Source organism: Stegastes partitus, unplaced genomic scaffold (assembly GCF_000690725.1).
Source record: "Stegastes partitus isolate 25-593 unplaced genomic scaffold, Stegastes_partitus-1.0.2 Scaffold697, whole genome shotgun sequence".
NCBI lineage: Eukaryota > Metazoa > Chordata > Actinopteri > Pomacentridae > Stegastes > Stegastes partitus.
The window spans coordinates 11,655-31,517 of NW_007578428.1; the positions used below are offsets into that span (position 1 = coordinate 11,655).

Below are 19,863 nucleotides of genomic sequence, written 5' to 3' on the forward strand. Positions count from 1 at the left end.
TTAAAGAGCCATTCCAGAAGAAATCAAGTATTTACCTTTTGAATCTTTTGATGCTAGATGACAAACTATGAGCAAAATAAGTGTAAGTGCTGAGCTATGGCACTTATACTTTGAAACTGCAGAGAACCAAAAACATGACTTCTGGGATTTCATATGGAACAAACCTCAGGGACCAATCCTGTCAGCTTGAGGGCTGAGGCTTTCTTTGTCATTACTCTTCTTCTTCAGAATCGTTCTCATTCTAACATATATGACTGAATTACTCCAATATTACAATTTGCCACAAAGTTAGTGCTAAAAAATTCTAAGCATGTAACTGATTTTTAGGGGTTCAAGCCATGACTAGAGAGGGTTATGACGGTAAACAAAGTGAAGCTATCTCTTCTCACTTAGGCTGACGAGGTGTTTGTGAGGTGTAAAGTGTTTCATGAAGTAGTGAGGCGTTAAGTACTTAAGTGTAGGATTTCCTCACTCAGTTCTACTTCTGTACATCTACAGTAGAACAGATGCTTCAAGCTCACCGTCCAAGGTGCTGAATTAGCCGCTAAAATGATGATAGATGATGCGTTATTACTGGTGTAGCAGGTTCTGCTCGGTGGTAACATGTAATTGGAACCCAGCTGGTGTATGATTGGCAATATTGTTATCTGAAACAGGTTTTTGGGTGTTGAGCATAAAAGGAACAGGATGTTCTTGGAATGCATGCCGGCGGCACGGAAATCGATACAGGTTTGGGGATTTTGCGCCGAACAATATTCTTCTGCAAACTCAAACTGCACAATAAGACCATAGTGGTTACTGGACAGCAACCAGGTGAAGCTTTATTCAGATGGAGAAGAGAATCTATAGAAATATGGGGTTTTGGTGGTGGTAAGAAAGTCATGTTAAATCCTCGGAGCATTATTTCAACTTAAAGTGCTACTAATAGCAAATGGCAACACATATTTTCTTCCACCCAAAGAGAAATATAGTTTCGCCTTGTCAGATACACTTTGGAGAATCTGCAATCTGCAATAAAGAGCAAATCTATAAAAATATAGAACAAAATCATATTACCCAAAACAAATGATATTTGAAATACATTGTCAGGCTCACCATCTGTATTTCTACTGGCCTCAAGCCAACTGCTACCAACCGTACACCCGAGACCAAACTAAATCAGTCTGGCTGCACAATTAGAGAACACAGAATGGTCCATAATTACAAACAGATTAACTGAGATGCTCAGCAGACAAAGCAGGATTTCAGGAGTGAAAAACAGTGCAAAGTGAGCCCTCCAATTCAGGTTACTAGAAAAAGCATCACTGCATCGAATGGATGTTGCTTTACTTTTTAATTGTGATTGATTCGGTGACTCTTTAAAGGTGCTGTATGCATAAACTTAAAAATGAGCTGAGCCTGTCTGCAGCAATCTCCGTCCTGTCATTTACGACTTTCACCTCAGACAACGTCCTGGTCGGACGTGGTGAGCATGTGTGTGTGTCCTTTCGTCCAGCCATCCATCCCTCCATCAGGAGTCTCGACAAGGTCCATGTATCACTTAGCCCTGGGCTGTCAGGCCTTTACCACAAGCCACTGCCGCCTGGAAGATTAATGACTGTCTTTATCTTACACTTAGAGACTGCTAATAGGTGGATCTGCAGATAGACAGACTTGTCTCAGACTCTAAAAGGTATAGAAATCCTCATTTGTTTTCTGTGTCTTATATCTTGTTTCCATTTCCAGTTTTCCAGAGATCGCTTTAACTTGTTCAGTTAATCAGGTTTTGTTTATTTTTGAGAAGAAAGATGAGCACATTATGAATAAAAATACAAATATTCATTTACTATGTTATGTTGTCTTGTTTTGAAATGTTCAACACTTCGGTGCCGTGGTGAGTCCAGTAAAGGTCATCCTATAATTCCTTCCAGTCTCTGAGAAAACTAATCAGTGCACCTATTAGACATCTGTTGGACACATCTGTTCAGCACGCTGACCTCAGATCAGGAAAAAAAAAAGACCTTCAATAAATTATGAGCAAAACTGGTGAACAGGCTGGAAGTGAACTTATGATTAGAGGGTCAGTGGTGTGTATCCTTGAAATGAGTGAATGGTTGCACTCATCTTTCCCTCAACAGCTCCTGGCAAGGTGCCGTGTGGCAACACACTGAGCTCTCATCTGTTTTGGAGGCGGTGGGTCGTGACAAATAACTCTGTAATGCATAAAGATTACTGCGCTGTATCTTTCGGAAACAAATTAGAAATTTAATTTTCTGAAATAATATACTATTTACCAGCAACAAAGAAGCTTTTGCCCTGTTATCACCTCATTCCGATATCAGGTGGCCTCATCCGCGAGCTTATTAGACATTTTAGCCATGTCGGTGGTGTGGCTCTGTGGAGAGGGCAGTGAAGGTCTGTTGGTTGGTTCCCTGCTGAATATCTTAACAACTAAAGGGGCTTTCAGACAGCACTGCTGCACTCTGAAACCCATTATTTCCAGTGGCTTCAGTCCAGCACATAGACTGTAGATGAAAGAAGGACGTAGCCACCATAATGTTGAGGACGACGGTTTTGAATTTGGATTTTAGCCATCGTATCTTTGTTTTTCGAAAGCAGACGTGACAAGCAAACGGAGGATCTAAGTGACAGCCCAAGGACACGTCAAACACATGTAGCTACACCCTAAAGCGTAGCCTGCTTTAACATCTATTGTTTTTCTCTAAAAGGGGACTATAATTCACAAAATAAACATCCCGCTGCATTGACGGAGACTTCAAACTAGTGACTGAAGCCATGAACTCAGTAGGGAAACGTGAGTCAAGTCTCCACCTATACAATCTGTAAATACCCTAATTTCCGTACTGGTTTTTACTTTTCAGACCCTGAGGCTACATCCATCTTTTAGATACAGTTTATGATCTATGATAAAGCAAAGTGCACGCACGGCGCAGTCCCCCATCTGGTGAGCTCACATGAGCGCAGCAGTCAGAATTTCAATGAGCTGAACTCTGACCGCTGCACACTGTGACAAAGTCCCGCACGGCGAATAGAAACAGGGCGCCCAGGAAAGCAAGAGCTGATGTTGCGTGCGTCTGAATTCCCTAAACTGTACGACACAAGCTTGCATTTGTAAAGAGGAAAGCCTTTTTCTCCGTCCATTAATTAGCTATACCAGCTTCATCCTGCAGAGGGTTTGTGGGATGCTGGAGCCCATTAACTGACACCTTGGACAGATTGGCAGTCCATCACAGGGCAGACAACCAGTTACACCTACAGCTAATTTAGATTCATAAATTAACCAATCATGCATGAGCACCTGGAGAAAACCCACACAGGCACAGAGAGAACATAAAAACACAGGCAACAGGACCAACAACTGCCGACTGTGCCGCACGCTCTTGCAAACAGATCCAAGTATGTGTCAGATGTAAAGCATACATTTGTTATATGTTCCCCTCAATAGTTCTACAGACCCAATAAAGCTTTTTAATTAAGGTAATGAAAGGTATATATTATATTTATTGACATAGTGATGTAGTCATGCTAGAGTTTTTGAAACTCCAGATTTGCTTTGTCCTTGAAAACTCGACCTGAACAGTGTGCTGAACTCAACCAGATGCATTTACATTTTGTCCAAACTTGCACCGATCAGCCACAACATTAAAACCACTGACAGGTGAAGTGTTTAACATCGATCACCTTGTTACAATGCAGGGCTCTGCTGGACAACCTTGGGTAACACCGACTGTTTCAGCCCTGCAGCAAGTAGGGAGATAATGACAAGGTGTTAGCAAAAACAAAGCCAATAATCAAATCAATTAATATAATGTTTATGTGTCAGCATGTCTGTAGTGTAGAGCGTGAATGGATGTGTGTGTGCCTCAATAAAACCAAAACCCTGCCGCTGATGTATCCGCCATGGGGGAGGGCAGCTCCTGTCAGGGAGAGAGGGGAGAGTGAAGGAAGATTTTATAGGCAGAGCACACTGGGCCCAGATGTGACTCATGCAGCCGATGTCACTCTATCCAGCCTCTGCAAAACACAAGACAGGGACAGCTACTGCTCTGGTTGGAGGGCCGCCCGCCACGCAACCAAACCGCAACCTTGTGACAACGACATTCCCCCAAAACCAGCAGCAGCCTTCCCCCACAAGGACGACTTTGCTGCATGCCACCAGTACAAAATCTGCTCAGGAGCAAGAACGCAGCAAAGAGCCCAAGGTGTCAATCAGGCCTCCATATTTCCCCAGATCCCATCTGCGGGATGCGCCAAAACAAGGCCAATACACAGAGGTCCCATCCCACATTCCAGCAGGACCCACAGGATCCTCTGCCAACAACCCTCTGCTAAACAGTGCAGGACACCTCTAGAGATCCAGTATTAATGCCCCAACAGGTCAGAGCAGTCTTGGCAGCCAGAGGGGGGAATTATATAGAATTAGGCACGCTGTGGCTAACGATGGCATTTAGCTAACCATTGTGCCTTAGTAAAGTTTCATAGAGATACTAGCTGCACTCTTGTTTCATTACTGGTCATACCCTTCCAAGACTGAATAGATTTAAGTAAGGAGTGATCAAAAAGCAGACTTGGATTGAAGCAGAACAGATTGGAGCATCAAGAGGAGGCAGTGTTTACAATAAAAAGCAATATAGTGATCTAGACACTCAATCACCAGATCACTTTAATTATCACTGCTGGTAACATGTGACATTTATGAGGCTGCACATCTGCACAATGCTAAAGTCTGTTCAGGTAAAACAGGTGACAGTTCACAACCCGGTCCCACTTCCGCTATGAGCGAAAATGCCTTTTCAGTCATTTGGCAGTAATCATATAAATGAATTAGCCTTTTCCTAATTTGAGTATGCACGCAATGAGTTCATTAAATATCCCATAAGGAATTTACGCGGGGAGAGCCGCCACTTCACGGTTGAATGGGGACCTATTAAGAGTGTTTATGATGCTGTGGATTAGACTCTTTGTTATAAAGGATAATCTGTCCAAAATATACGAGCATCAATTACCCAGACATAAATGAGGATGTTCATTTTGTCATTTCAGGTTTGCTCTTTCTTTCTGTTTTCTGCCTGAGTGAGCTCAGACAGCAGTCAATTAAGTGCAGACACGCTGTATGTGTCCTCACATTACAAAGAGTTGAGGAGACGGCACCTCATTCTGCTCGTTGTGTCAGATAGTTATTCTAACAAGTAGACACATACATGATGTAACTCCCCTCGCCTGCCACTCAAACGTACCTTCATGAGTTGTCCTACATTCTTCCAGGGCTTCGATTTGCCGTCTTCTACTTTTCCTTTAAGACAGAATGACACCAGGCTTTCTGTGCCTGCTCTAATTTAAAGTCTATCGTCACGTATGCAGAAAGACAGCTGTTGCTCGTCTCCTGGTTTGATTGGGAGCAGTAGAGAGGAAGTTTATTTTTTAATGGGCTGGTGTTGTTTTCTTTCTGAGAAATGACCTTCAAAAAATAGATCTTTTTCACTGTAGGTCTAGCAGATTATGGAGCTATACAGTTCACACTAAATATGTGCAATATGTGTGATGAGTTAGCCAGTCAAGAAAATAAATACATCTATTAAAAAATGTAGAAAAAATAATAGAAACTCTTGATTTTTAATAAAAGTGGAATAGCTGAATGGATGATAAGCATCTTCCGTCCCACTAGTAGGTACAGTTTGCCCAATCTGAAGCATAATAATGAGGGTGATGACAACTGATAAGGGCCATTTAATGGCCTGATAACATTGGAAGCGGGTGAATCAGTTATCCTCTAAATACTGTATAAAACTCCTGATTTCCATTCTCAGATGCTTTTATTGCTTTTACACGTCTTTAAACTGAGCTTTACGTCTGTTTTTGTTTCAATCTTTTGGTTCTCGAATGTATTTGCTGCCGTTTCATGATAACAAAACCAACATTCTCAAGTGAAACAACTGGAGTCACTCAAGAAATGGTCATTATAAAAATTTGACTATTTTTAATTTGAAATCACCAAATGTCTGCAGAGGAGAGATTGATTATCTTGGTTGTTGCCTCTGCATTAAGTTATGAAGCAGAGTGACTGTGAAAACCTACATGATGGTCGTCCAGTGGAAAAAAACCCACAAAACACACCTTCAGAGGAAAATAGAGTTGTTTGTTTGACGTCTGTCCAATCTGCAGCCAATCTGCTGTGTGCAATAAACCACATATAGTCTGTTAACCTTCTGTATGTGTCCAGCACAATGAAGACCAGCTCAGTTTAAGGTCTTTTTTCTTTGGTCTTGGTTTGTTTGTTTGTTTTGCACATTAACAGGAAACTGAGGCAGCCTGTGGTTAATATTTCTGCTGTCATTTTTTTTTTCTTTCCCTAAATTTGGCTTAATTTAATTTGAATAATTTCAAAGCGAGTTGTCACGGTAGCTCTCAAACACAGTGGCGTCTGTATGCATGACTGTGTGGATTTAAAAGATACCATCAGAGGGGGGTCTTCACAAAGACAACCAAATAAAATAGTTTTGTTAGATTTTAAGTGGAGGAGCAGGTTAGTATGTTCAAATATCTTTCTTGTGCAAAACATTAAACCACTAATGTGTGTAGTTTGTAATTGCTTTGGTCATACGTGTGTCATTTTAAATGCTAGTAATTTAATATTCTAGTCGTATTTTAAAGTATCCAGAGTGTCCGCGTGCGTGTGTACTGGTATTATCGATGTTGTAGGAACATGAATCTTTTTCCTCAGTCATGCTGTGGACGCCCACCTCTCTTTTGAAGACATAAAGCCCCAGATATAAATCAATGAAGACTTGGTTTAACCTTCATCCTGCCGACAAACATACAAGGACTGCTGACTGGAATCTCAGAGCATCTCAGCAGTGCTCTGAGAAACTATCATGGTAAAAATGTTCACTTATTTCTTCTCAAAACATGAGTTCTGTATTTATTGTCACCTGAAAAATAAGAATTTTATTATTTTCAGAAAGTTACAGCTAATTTGCATTAATTTAGATGTTTTTCTCTGCATTAGTCTTTATTTTTGGTTGCATGTTGGTCACATACACGAGTCGTAGCTCTTATAACAGAATCTGGTGTCATATATCTTGTACAACAAAAACTTCATAGTCATTTCATAGTCATAAAACATTTTATCAGTAAATTATAGACCGATCATCAGCCACAACATTAACCCTTTGTTGCACAAGAGTCAAGAGTCACCTAACAGTTTTTATTTTCTAAATTTGTGCAATAAATTATTTTACCGTTCAGTAGTCGAAGGCATTTGTCTAATGTTTCTGATCATCATAAATGTTTATTTAAAATTTTCTCCTCTCTGACATTTTTAATAAAACTCATGTTTGCATCACCTGTCTAAAGCACAGCATGGATCATCTGCTGTTATTCCACACATCAAACAGGATTTCTTTGCTGTATCCTTGAAGCCAATTAATTTTATCATTTTTATTCCAACTATGAACTATTTGCTGAGCTACTTTGTTGTTGGCTGCAAACAGGTTTTGCATCCCTACATCAGTTTTGCACACGACTCAAAAATGACTTGTGTTTTCACAAATTGAATTTAATTTGATCTTTTGATAATCGTACACGGTTTGCAATTGGAACCACACAATAATAAAACCAGCTGCTTAATACTGTGTAGGTCTTCCTCGTGCCACTGAAACAGCTCGGACACAACAGCTCTGTGGTGTCTGTCACCAGGATGCTGTTTGATCCAGAACAATGTTCAGGTGGGTGGTACGTGTCAGAGTAACATTTGCATGAATACCCAGCGTTTCCCAGCAGAACACTGCTTTGAGGCCCCACCAACAGGACCAGAAAGTCCTCAACATCTCAGTGCCGGACGCCACAGGACACCCCCAGAGGTCCTGTGTTCACGGCCCGACAGGTCACAGCTGTTTTGGCAGCGTGAGGGGGACCCACATGGTATTAAGCAGGTTGTTTTAATTGTTGTGGCTGATCGGGGAGAATAGCAGCACATGTGGACGTTATGCATCTGCTGCATCTGTCTCCTTTGAATGTGACATGCTTTAAATTAGGACCCATGGTGTACAGTGAATAGATAAGCAGAATCTTAACAACGTAGAGTTAGTATGAATAACTTGATTAGCCAGGGATGAAAAAAAAGCACCTGTGAGAAATGAAAAACAGTATGAATCTTGGGTCTTTAGTCAGTTGGATAACGGTTACGTATAATGGTTAAGATTATGCAACGGTTAAGCTTTGTATCCGGAAAATGAACGCAAGCCGATGCAGTGTCCTCTGCAGCGACGGCAACACGAGTACGTGCGAGCGAGCGTGTGTGTGTGTGTGTGTGTGTGTGTGTGTGTATACGTTTCACTGATGGATCTGAGAACGCCTCAAAGTTCAGACTGCGCTGGAGGCTCGCCGTCTCACGCCGAGCGTCATCAGACTGACAAGTGACAGTTTCTCGCTCACACACAGCAGGAAAGGACGGAGAGCAAGTGGCACAATGATATGTTTATTGAGAGGCTTTGGATAATAGAAAAGGTGGTGGCTGCTGCTGGAATGTCACAACCATTGACAAAAAACATGGACATCAACTCCCTTATCTAGACACACTCACACACACTCACACACACACACACACACACACACTCCCCACCTCAACTCCCATCACTGCAAAGAGAGAAAAAACTTACGGCAATGCACAGGACAAGACGGTATCACAGTTTCTACAAGTTCATTTCTACATGAAAAAAGTTCACAGTTACACACATATGAGGGAGATTTTTCTTCTTAGGCACGGCAAAAGCAATAAGATGTGTATCTCAACAACAACAGAATAATGATCGAAAATAAAACGTTTCGCACATTTTGATAAATCCTCGGGGGCCCAGATGGACTGAATGTTTACGGTGGATTCGAGGCGGGAGCATCCCTCCGTCTGCGGCCTCCGGGGACTCGAGCTAAAGGTCGCGCTCGCGTCAAAGGAGAGGGGCGTATGCGTTAAACCAGAAAAGACAGAAGAATGAATGTGTTTAGTACCAGAGTAAGGACTCAGTTCATCTGGTTCCCCCCCCGCCGTATACATCTTTATATTATCTCTTCATATACATATACACATTTAGGATTTGCAGAACGTGGGACTGGAACATTTAATATAAATGCAATCCCAGGTCAGTCAGAGAAATGGCTATTAGAGCATTTTTCAGTCTACACGTGTCTCCTCCAACGCTCTGAAATGATCATATACAAGTAAATCACATACAGACAATATCACAGACAGTTACTTGAGCTGTTTTTGCTCTTTTTCTATATTTCAAATTCCCCCCCCACCACCCACCTCCTCCTCCCCCCGCGTTGTCCCGTCTGTGCAGAGCGCTAAATATATAACCAGGTGATCATCGATAATTTAGCAGCCACTTCGGCGCACCGCCACAACAAGAACACCAAGACGGACCCCGAGTCGCACACCTCCTCCGAACTCGTCTTTGGAAAACCTTGTGCTCAGATAGGAAAGACGGTCGGCGGCGTCCCCGCTCGCCCTCTCAGGGTTCAAATGCAACTAACATGTAGCAGCCCGGACGGAGAGGAATGTATGTCGCGCTGAGGCCTCGTACTCTTCGAATGCCGAGCAGTAAGCTGGTGTTGTCGTTTGTGTGAAGCGCGTTTGTTTCAGTGGGACTGGGTTTTGTTGGTTGTTATTTAGTCGGTACCGTACAGTAGCCTGAGGGAACCACGCAGTCAAACAAGGAAGCACTGAGGCAATCAACTGTTTCCGAGCAGTCTGACAACACGGAGAGGAACAACAACAAAAAAGAAAACAAACACGGAGGAATATTGCTGGCATTTAGCGTCAAATCCCCCACAACCGCTAATCTAGAAAACACCGAGGAGATGTTTGTTTTAAATTTTAAATGTGCCGTTTTTAGTCAGAACCTGCTGTTTGGCAGAACAAATACTGACTTGGACGCAGTGGAAGTAATTCTGTACAGTAATAGGAACCAATCAGGATCGACTTTAAGCTGCTTTCCTGGAGTTTTGGTGCATTCATGTCAAATAAGAATTTAGTGAATTATAAGGGAGGGAGCAGGAAAAGCTGATCACATCAACATCCAAGTAACTGAGCAGTTGGGAAACTTAGTTTTCTTCCACCACAATTCAGTATACAGCCCGCTTACATCAGAAAACTATTGGAGTTAAAATTTCCTCACCGTCAGAACAGCTGTGAAAAAGCTTTTTGAATTCCACTCAGACAGATTGGCTTTTTTTTATAAGGTCATTTTAATGATTTATTGTCTTTTTTTCATGTTTTATTGTTACGTTTTAAGGTTTTCTTGTGGCATCTGTATAAATAACGTTTATTATGACTATATTTGACTTTGTGCTCGAGACATAAAGTAAATTCCTCCTTCTCGATCTCACCCATTCTAAATTTGATTTCTTAATTTACTGACTGTATCGTTAGTATCTGTAATACTCACAGGAGTAACTGTCTGGTGACATGAACGCCTCAAACTTCTGTGGATGTTCCTTCTTCCATCCCATGTGACATGAACGCAGCATTAATCTAAACATGGATCTCCTTGATCATAACGTCCCGTTTCAAAGGCATCTTAGTTTTGGCCACGCTGCTCTGTTAGGCAGGACACCACCCACGCAGGGTAAACCACAGTCCGTTATGTGCTGGTCGATTGTTCAATGGGGCATTCAGGCAATCTTTCTCAACTCGTAAATTCACACGATGACATCATGTTTACCAGGTACTTGGGTTAAAGTGATCCATCACAGGTAAACACAGGACATGGATCAGAACGACGTTAAAGCCGAGACTCTCCTCAACCTACTTCAGCTGACTTTACAAATTGTCAGGCCAAACACAACGGTATTTTTTTCTCTGTGAGTTTAGACTTTCGTCTCTTTTAGGAGCAGCTCTAGTCTGACCTTTAGGTCCCCTGAAGGATCAGACGCTTTTCAAACTGCTTGAAAAACTATGTGGACACTTTTAAATTGAACCGTTAAAATAAAAAAGCACACTGATGATGTCTTCATGAAACATTTTTACACATGCAGACAGAGAAATGTTGAATTCCTGATACATGGGTAACTTGAAGCTGGTATAGTTTTCCTTTGTACACTTTCGCGGTCTTGGGTTCTGCTCCTATTCCGAATGTGTGACTCTGTGCCACTGGCTGAATTAGCTACCACAGTGATACTATTGCTTCACATACGGCAGATAATAACGAATGCTGAATGCTCAGTGGCAGTATTCAAAGCGACGACATACACATACAGCGATGACTTGTGGTTAAGGATTTTAGCCCAAACTTTTCAGATAAGACTCTTCATCCTAACAGCTAAAATGCGTTAATCACAGTGGAGATGGCATTATGGCGCGGTGTGTGTTTGTATTTGTACGTGTGTACGTGTGTGAGTATTCCTGCATGAGCGACAGACATGTTTGTTTGCTGTGTGCTTGTTTGGATAAGCCTGTGCCTGGATGTACTGCTTCCAATGGTTCTGAGTGTGTGTGTCAGCTCAGCAGATGGAGTTTGATTCTCACCACTGGGAAATCTCAATCCCACAATGCACTGGGAGCGGCGCCAAATGAGGAAGCTGCAGTAGCAGCAGCAATGTGGAACCAATCACAGTTTGAATGCTGGAAAAAAGTGCTTCCCTCTCTCCCTCTCTCTCGCTCTCTTGCGTTCTCCTCGCCGTTCCTCCAGGACTAGCCATTGTTGTGCTATCCATCAGCATGAATTGGGTCTATACATGAGTTAATTCTTATCTCGTGTGCATAAAACACACACACGTATCACAGACACAGCAAAAGCGATTAACACAGATCACAAAGGAAAACGGTGACAGAATGAAGAGGAGGTTGGTTCCCCATCCTTTCGTTTTTTTTTTTTGTTTCTGAGCAGACAAAAGCAACCAGAAAACATTTGGAAATCCTGGGTTGAGAAAACAACAGCAGGAAAATTCCCAACAACAAAACCAAATGTTTCATCAGTCCCAGGTCGAGGGGGAATTATTCCACATTTAGGCCTACTTGTATATCTCCTCTGTTTTCAGTGTCTTCCCAAATCCCCCTTTCAGTCCACAGGAATGTCTTTTGTTGGGTTGCTGTGCAGTTGAGAGAGAGGACAGAGGAGTTGATGTTCACCAGCTCATCACACAGCTACAACCAGCAGGTAACACGAGGGTTCAGCAGTAAAAGCACAGGAATGTACCAAAAACCAAACAAAGAAAACCCAAAGTGCTCCCAGTAAAACAGGCGGGATGGCAAGACGATCTGAGAATTCATCGTGACGTGTCAAAGCAAACTGATGACATCACATTCCCCCGCCGCGGCGGCGAGGCGGGTTAGATCAGATCATTGTCATGGCGTGTGAGTGTCTGTGTACGCTAGGGTTTGACCAACATGTTATTTTGCAGCCAATACATCATGCCAAAATTCTGCATTTGGATTAAGCCATTCCCAAAACACATTTTACTGTTTGTCTCGGGTTTTGTTTTTTGTATCGAGAAGCCTCTGAAGCAGCATTTAGCTCACTGTGGACAATGAAATACTTTACTGAAAGCCGGCCTAATGACATTAAGGCAGAGTGAGGCATGTGTTATTGCAGATTTTTGAGCACGCCAAATTCACTGTTTGGACATCTTAGGTTTGCTATGAACAGGGAATCGGCTTCGTCAAATCGAAGATGGACTACACTAGCTGATATCTGACTCACGGCTGAATGGCGGTATCATTAACTGGCTAGTATCTACGACGGCAAAATGACACATCATTGTAACCCTAGATTGTGGTTTTACGTGTGCATATATGTTTGTTTGTTTGCTCACAGTGAAAAACAAAAAAAACGTCTTCCATCCCCTGTAGCCCTTCTTTGGCAGGTCTGGAGAAAAAAAAAAAAAGGAGGTCTTCACTCCCCGAACAACCAATCACAGTCCAGCGATGGATCGTGACCCTCTCAATTGCTACCGACGCCTTGATGTGAGGTATGGACGGAGAAAAAAGACTGAGAAAGAAAAGGGAGAAGGTGGCTGGTGGGCCCCGAGATTAGGGTCTTTGTTTGATGTTTTCAAATGGGTTTAGTCCTGTTGGTCATCCTTTAGTCCCGAGCTACTGCAGGCCCAGCAACTGGAGGCTGATTTCCCATAGGCTCAGCTGCAACTGGGGGTCGAGGGTCAGCGGTGTAGTCATCTCCCTGTGCCCATCGGCCCAGTAGCCTCCTCCACAGTCCCCCTCCAGGGCCGGAGACAGAGCGGCGGACAGCACAGTGGCAGCGCCCTCTGCAGGAGTCTGGGGACGGCAAGCACACACAAAGAACACGTCTGACATGCAAGAAAAGTTTTTGCATATCAAAAAGTACATCAACATCAAAAGGAATTGCAATGACTGCAGGATGACAACATCAACAACAAGTTACCGCCACAACAACAATGTGTGTCTGAGCGTGTGTGTGTCTGAGTGTGTGTGTGTGTCTGAGTGTGTGTGTGTGTGTGTCTGAGTGTGTGTGCTCATTGTGTGCATGAATGCAAGAGTAGGGCTGATGTCACTGTATGTTAGCATCAGTGCAAAGGAGGCTCAGGGTAAGTGCCTGTTTGTGTGTGTTTGTGTGTGTGTGTATGTGTGTGCGTGTGTGTGTGCATGCACAACTACGTGTGAGCGTTGTTGTTGATGCGTTTTAAGAATGATCTCAGTGTCATCTGTGAGACCAGGAGCAGGTTTCAGAGCGGAGACGGGGGTCACATCCTGCGAGCATCAACAGTACTGCTTGCAAACTTGTCTGAAACAGTACGCGTGTGTGTTTGTGTGTGTGTGTGTGTGTGTGTGTGTGTGTGCTACAGTACTCTAAAATATTTTCAAACATGAATTTTAATTGTTCTTTTGAATGAATTATTACTTCGTTTAACGGGCTTCTCAGCACCGGCAAACACAACTCCTTCATAATTCATTTTGCTGTCTGTAATTTAAACGTCTGTTCACACGTGGATGTGTTTTAATGCGCAGAAAACACTTCCTCGAATGCATTTTGTGATGGGAAAAAAAGTACTTGTCTCCATGGCAATAGGCTGCCACCTTTCGCTGTTGTTTCTGACTTCACTTCTTTGCCTGCAAGGAAGCTGCTTTTTTTTTTTTGTTGCAGTTATTACTTACTCTGAATACTGATCGCGCCGTGTTGCCAAGAAATGCTGATGGTTTCCTAGACTTTTTAAGAGCATCAGAATACAGAGCGCTAGCATCTACTTAGCTTTCTATGAAGAACTGTCGTATATATTGGACATGTCTACATACCGGTTTAATTATACAGTAAGCAGTTCTAAAGAAGCATCATGACTGCCAATACAAAGCATCGATATACAGTACAGCACACTGTAGATAGAAATTTATGCTTATCCTTCACTGTGCTTACACTGCTTTGCGATTTAGGCTGAAGCACACTCTCCTTCTGTTTCTTTCCGTCTTCTAACCCTTGCCTCTGCATGCATCTAAATGCGATACAAAGGTGTTGTAACATGTGAGCGTCACAGTTCATCCGTTTGAGTGTGCGTGTGCGCGCCGCGTGCATGTTAATGATTGCGTGCACGAGTTTGTGTGATTAATGTGTTTGCGTATGTGGGGCAGAACCATCCCAAAGGTTATGCTCACAGGCAAATGCCTGTGACAATCGCAGTTTGGGGCTCAAACATGCTCACACGTCTCCTTCCATTAAATCCCAGGGACATTAACAGCAGCCCGCGGTCCTCGCTGTAAGCTACGCAAGGAAGGCTTTAAAATGTAACACAAAGCGAACTGCCCGGCTTGATTTTTAGCAGCACTTCCATCCTCAGCGATGCACATGGACCGCGTGTATGAGTGTCAGTGTTTCATTTCACATTAAACTCTGACCACAGCTGAGTTTGTGGTTTCAGGTCATCGTGGTGCCTTGAACAAAAACCGGACAATGATAGCAGCAGTTTCTTTCTAGGAAGACAAACCATGTAGAATGCAAAGTTGCTGTTCTATAAATGTCAAACAAGGTAGACAGCATGACCATCATAACCCCCAAATCAGGATTTTAATCACCATATGCCGAGATCCAAGATTTCAAATTTGCATATTAAGAAAGAATGTAGGTTGGTTCTGCCGCAATGCTGTAAAAAGAAACCTACTGCAACTACGAGACCAATTGGTGTTTACAAGTTTTAACAACATTTTTACTTTCTAGACATTAAAGTTCCAATCATTTAACGAACAAGAACCCTACAAGGACAACAGCAGAACAAACTGCAGTCTTAGGATCCAGGCTTGTATCTTTGTGTCCCCAAACTATCCCCTAATCCATTTAAGTCTTTTAATCAAGATTAAAGATTTGAGAAAATGTACTGCGATCATTTATCTGTAAATAAACGGGTACAAGAACACACTCACTTTACATTTACATTCACTTACTACCACATGGCATTTCTGTTTGAGCTGCATCGTACATCATGGGGTATTTCTCCACAATTTAATTTACTATAATTATCAAGTTTAGATTAATCCGGGCTGCATAACAGCAGTTTATATCAGAGCTGGTCTGCTGTGTCCTTGGATGACATAAATCAGATTTGGTGCGCGCAAAGTAGATCAGGGTGAGAGAGGTGTTTTACTCTGAAAAGCAGGCGAGCGATGACACTTTGTGCCAGACGGAAAGGTGTCCAGAGGTGGCGGTACAGAGATGTATCCACCATGCCAGGATCCACGGCACACGAACTCACTGGGAAACCTCCATGCTGCATCTCCTGGTGGAGGTGGGAACTGAACAGCAGCTGGGCCAGCTTACTGTGACAATAAGCAGCGTGGGCTGAATAATGCTGGCTGAAGAGAGAGAGAGAGAGAGAGAAAGCACATCCGGATGTCAAGGTTTAACATAAAAACAATGAAATGTGCCTCTGTTTAAATATAATAGGGTTAAAAAGGGGGTAAACAACTCGGTTTGTTCCAAACAGCTGCTGCTAAAACGGTTTTCCTGTTGTTTGCTTATAATTTCTATACCACTGGATTGCCGGGGAAGTCATTTACATATCTGCAGTTTTAATCGCACAGAGACCGCAGACTGTACTGATTTCAAATAAGCTCGTTCTGCTTAAACACAAATCTTTGAAACTAGAGTATTTCATATCCACTAGAGAAAATGTTTAATTCTATTAATTACTTTAGCTACAGGTGATACACGTGTAAATGTAAAACTCAAAACACACACAGCGATTAAATAACCAAATGAAACACAACAGGTTTTATTTTCCTCCAGTCTCGTTGAAGCACAGACAGCTTTGTATCTGGAGGCACTGCTAATAAACTGAATGAAGGGTGAAAAATTAGGTTGAACAAAAGCAACGAGTTAAGAGTAAGTGAACATCAGTATTCCTTTATTGAAGTAGATGCAAAATTAGTTGTACGCCAACAATCATGATGAGGTTCTGAGTATTGTCCAGTGAGATTACAGTGACTTTTCTGTCATGTAGTTTCATGCCTATTAAGACAAATGTGCGTCCACCTAGATGATGATCAGTGGCACAGATGCATGATGGAACAATCCCACCTCTCTAATATAAACTGATTGAAATTTACATAAATAAAGAACTTTTACTGCTCCCCACACAATCCAGACATGGGATAACATCGACCCACTGCATTGTGCTAAAGCTGAATGTAGCAACAACCTGGTTTCACATTTGTATTTTGAAATCAGTGTGACTTCTAGACATCCAACTACAGCCACAGCAGTTCATTGGACTGACAGGCTTTTGTAATGAATCGAGATACTGTAGACTACTTAAGAATTTATAACAAGTTCTGAGAGTTTAAGGACTCTGGCCATAACCTACCACCATGCCAAATGAAACAACATGATGAGGATATTTAGGCTGCTAATACTTTTTGACAGCAGCGCCGAGAGCCAGGACAATATTGAGCCAGCTGGAACCAACGGTTGCCAACTAACGCCAATAGAAATTGAGACATTCGTTGATGACAGCAAAACGGAGAAGGCAGGTGAGTGTGATAAGTTGGGGCCTGAAATGTTTTTTTTTTTCCCAGAAAGATGGATCACATTAAAGGAGTTCCTTCAACAAAGCCCTTTTTGTAAATGGTCAGCAAAGTAATACGTCAATAGATATGGTTGCGCGTGCTAAACGTTCTCAGAATAGCAAATGGTTTAATGCCAGCAAGCATTAGATTTAAGCACAAGGATTAGAATTAATGTCTGTGCTTCTTCTTGCCCCTTACCAGAAGCAGTTAGATGAAAAGACGGTCTCTAGCAAGCGGTTTGTTTATATTTTTGCATATCAGTATCATTATTTATTTGTTGATTATTTGTATAAATAAATAAAAATCCTTGCTATCTGCATGTGTCCGTACCTACCAGCTATTTAGGTCATTTAGTCGGATCTCCCCGATGCGGTGGGCCGAGGACGAGACATTGACCACGCGGGAGACGTGACCACATTTCCCAGAATCCTTCAGCGTATCCAGGAGCAGCCAGGTCAACAGAAAGTGGCCCAGGTAGTTTACACCAAAGTGCTGCTCAAATCCATCCTCAGTACGGCCCTCAGGAACCAGCATTACACTCGCTTGATGCACACAAACGATTCAAGACACACACAAAAATAAATGTTAGTGTTATTGGTGTTAATAATTTAAACACAAACAACCACTCTTATTACATGCAACTAATCATTAAAGACCAATCACTAATAGATCTAGTTCATGATGTGTGTTCTTTATGGGATGTCCACATGCCGCTTCTGTTTCCGTTCAGCTGCAGCCGTACGCAGCATCTCCATAAGAAACGCTAATGCTGATATAATAGCTAAAATGCTCTGGAGGCTACCATTATTTCTTGGCACACACACATATAAAAAAAAAAAAGGACAGATCACACTTCTGAAAAGTAGTTCCAAGAATATCCACCCTCTTTCACATCATTAATAGTTAATTAACATACATTTTAAAGTTCTACTGGAAACATGACAGCTGTTTTCAGCGACAGGCTGTTTGAGCTCAGTGTGTTTTCGTTCATGTAGAAGATTCCTCAGTGGGTCTGCGGCTGAGTTTCATGCTGTGAATCCTGTTAAATTCAATCAGGTGACGGCATCTAAATTACGCTGCCGTGTAGAGGATTTGTACGTTTCTCGCCGAACACTTTACACACGTTTTGGAGAACATGACGTTTCCGCTACTCACCATTATTAACCAGAATGTTTAGCGGCAGGTCCCGCTCCTTGAAGCTCTGGGCGAACTGACGGACAGACTGCAAAGAGGCTAGGTCCAATTTCTTGAACTCCACTGGAATGGACACACACACACACACACACACACACACACAGAGTGGCACACGCATCAGAACCATTGTAAACGGATTATTCCTGCTAGCCATTTTGCCGGTAAGACATCAAAGAGTGTATTAATCATCTCTTACAGCAGGCTTGGTGGGTTCTTACACTACAACGCTGGCAGCATTATGCCTCTGTTGCTCCAGCACATTATATCAAACCTCACACTTCTTCCTGAGCTCCGTCAAAAGCTTAACACACTGTTATATCAGGTCTAATGTATGATAAGACACAGGTAAGAGATCAATGCCCAGCAGCTGGTATCATCAGAGAAAGTGAAAGTGTGCTTTAGTGCAAGTACATGCAGAGAAATGACTTTGGACGTGCTGAACGCTAACTTACTTAAAAAACTTTGAATTCTTGCAAAGGCGATTACTTGGCAGCTATAAAGAGTTACACACATTATATATGTAAATGTACTGTATATATATGTGCAGCTATACACGGTCAAAGTTTCAAAACTTGAGGTAAGCCTTCTCCGTGGCTCTGAACATAAAAGTATTTATCCCATCAAAGTGACGTCACATCGTTATGAGCATGCTCACAAGCAGACCTGCATTTTTCTTACAGCTAATTGGGATGTTGTTGGAATTACCCACCTGCATTTTTCAGATTTCAGATTTAATCTTGAATATGTATGCATTTAGGAAATAGGCATTTTGAGTAACGTGAAATCCACCTACCACTGTTTTGTTTTTTTTTGTTAAAGATATTTTTTGGCTTTATTGGATAGGACTGAGAGAGAGAGAGAGAGAGAGAGAGAGGAAAGAGGGGGGAGAAGAATGGGGCAAGGACCGGCAGAGAAGGGTCATGAGCGGGACTCGAACCCATGACCGCTGCATCGGGGACTGTAGCCCCTATACATGGGTCGCCAGCTCAACCAGGCGCCAAAAATCCACCTACCACTGGTTATAAGATTTATTTTTTGATATTTAAACCGTCAGAGAGAGAGAATGGTGGGACAGTGACAGGGAGTGTAAAATATAACAAAAGAGTCAAACCGTGGACATTGCAGCTATTATCACAGCATTACACTGAGAAGAGGCGCAGTACCACATTATCCTGTTATTCTAAACTACTACGTATAGCCAATGAAATACTTCATTTAGGGATGTTTACCAAATTCAGAGAGAAGTAGTAAAGTAGTAAAATCCTCGTAGCTTCAGTAAAAAGCAACTGGACGTCTCTTTAGGGTTCTTTGAAGATTTCTCACCTCTCATCCAAGAGGCTTCTTCAGTTCTCACTTTAGTGAAGCTCCTGGGATTACCATGACCTAGATGGCCTGAATTTACACAGACAATCCCAGTAAGACAGTTTAGAAAAGTTTTAAGAGAACCTCTGAGAAGAACTTTTATCTTTCCAATGACAATAAGTGTTGCAGCTGTGGTTATTGTGCTCTCTTTATTGGTCAGTCAAAAACATTACAGCATACATTACAGATAGTAAACCTTATCATAGCCTAAATCCAACTCAGTCTTGTTTGTCCAATCTGATCTTCCTAGTCATCCATCCATCATCTATACACCACTTAATCCTCAC

General features: G+C 42.2%; 1 protein-coding gene across 1 annotated transcript in view; it reads right to left on the reverse strand.

The window, feature by feature from the left end:
• Positions 1 to 10,998: 10,998 nt before the first annotated feature.
• Positions 10,999 to 19,863, reverse strand: part of LOC103363871 (dehydrogenase/reductase SDR family member on chromosome X-like) — a 31,325-nt gene continuing 22,460 nt past the window's right edge. Inside the window, exons 4-7 of the mRNA XM_008290814.1 lie at positions 18,176 to 18,277; positions 17,355 to 17,562; positions 15,601 to 15,808; positions 10,999 to 13,267 (exon numbers count right to left, since the gene is read on the reverse strand). Of these exons, the coding sequence (XP_008289036.1) occupies positions 13,088 to 13,267; positions 15,601 to 15,808; positions 17,355 to 17,562; positions 18,176 to 18,277 (698 nt within the window). The 3' untranslated portion in view covers positions 10,999 to 13,087. The remainder of the gene's footprint in view (positions 13,268 to 15,600; positions 15,809 to 17,354; positions 17,563 to 18,175; positions 18,278 to 19,863) is intronic.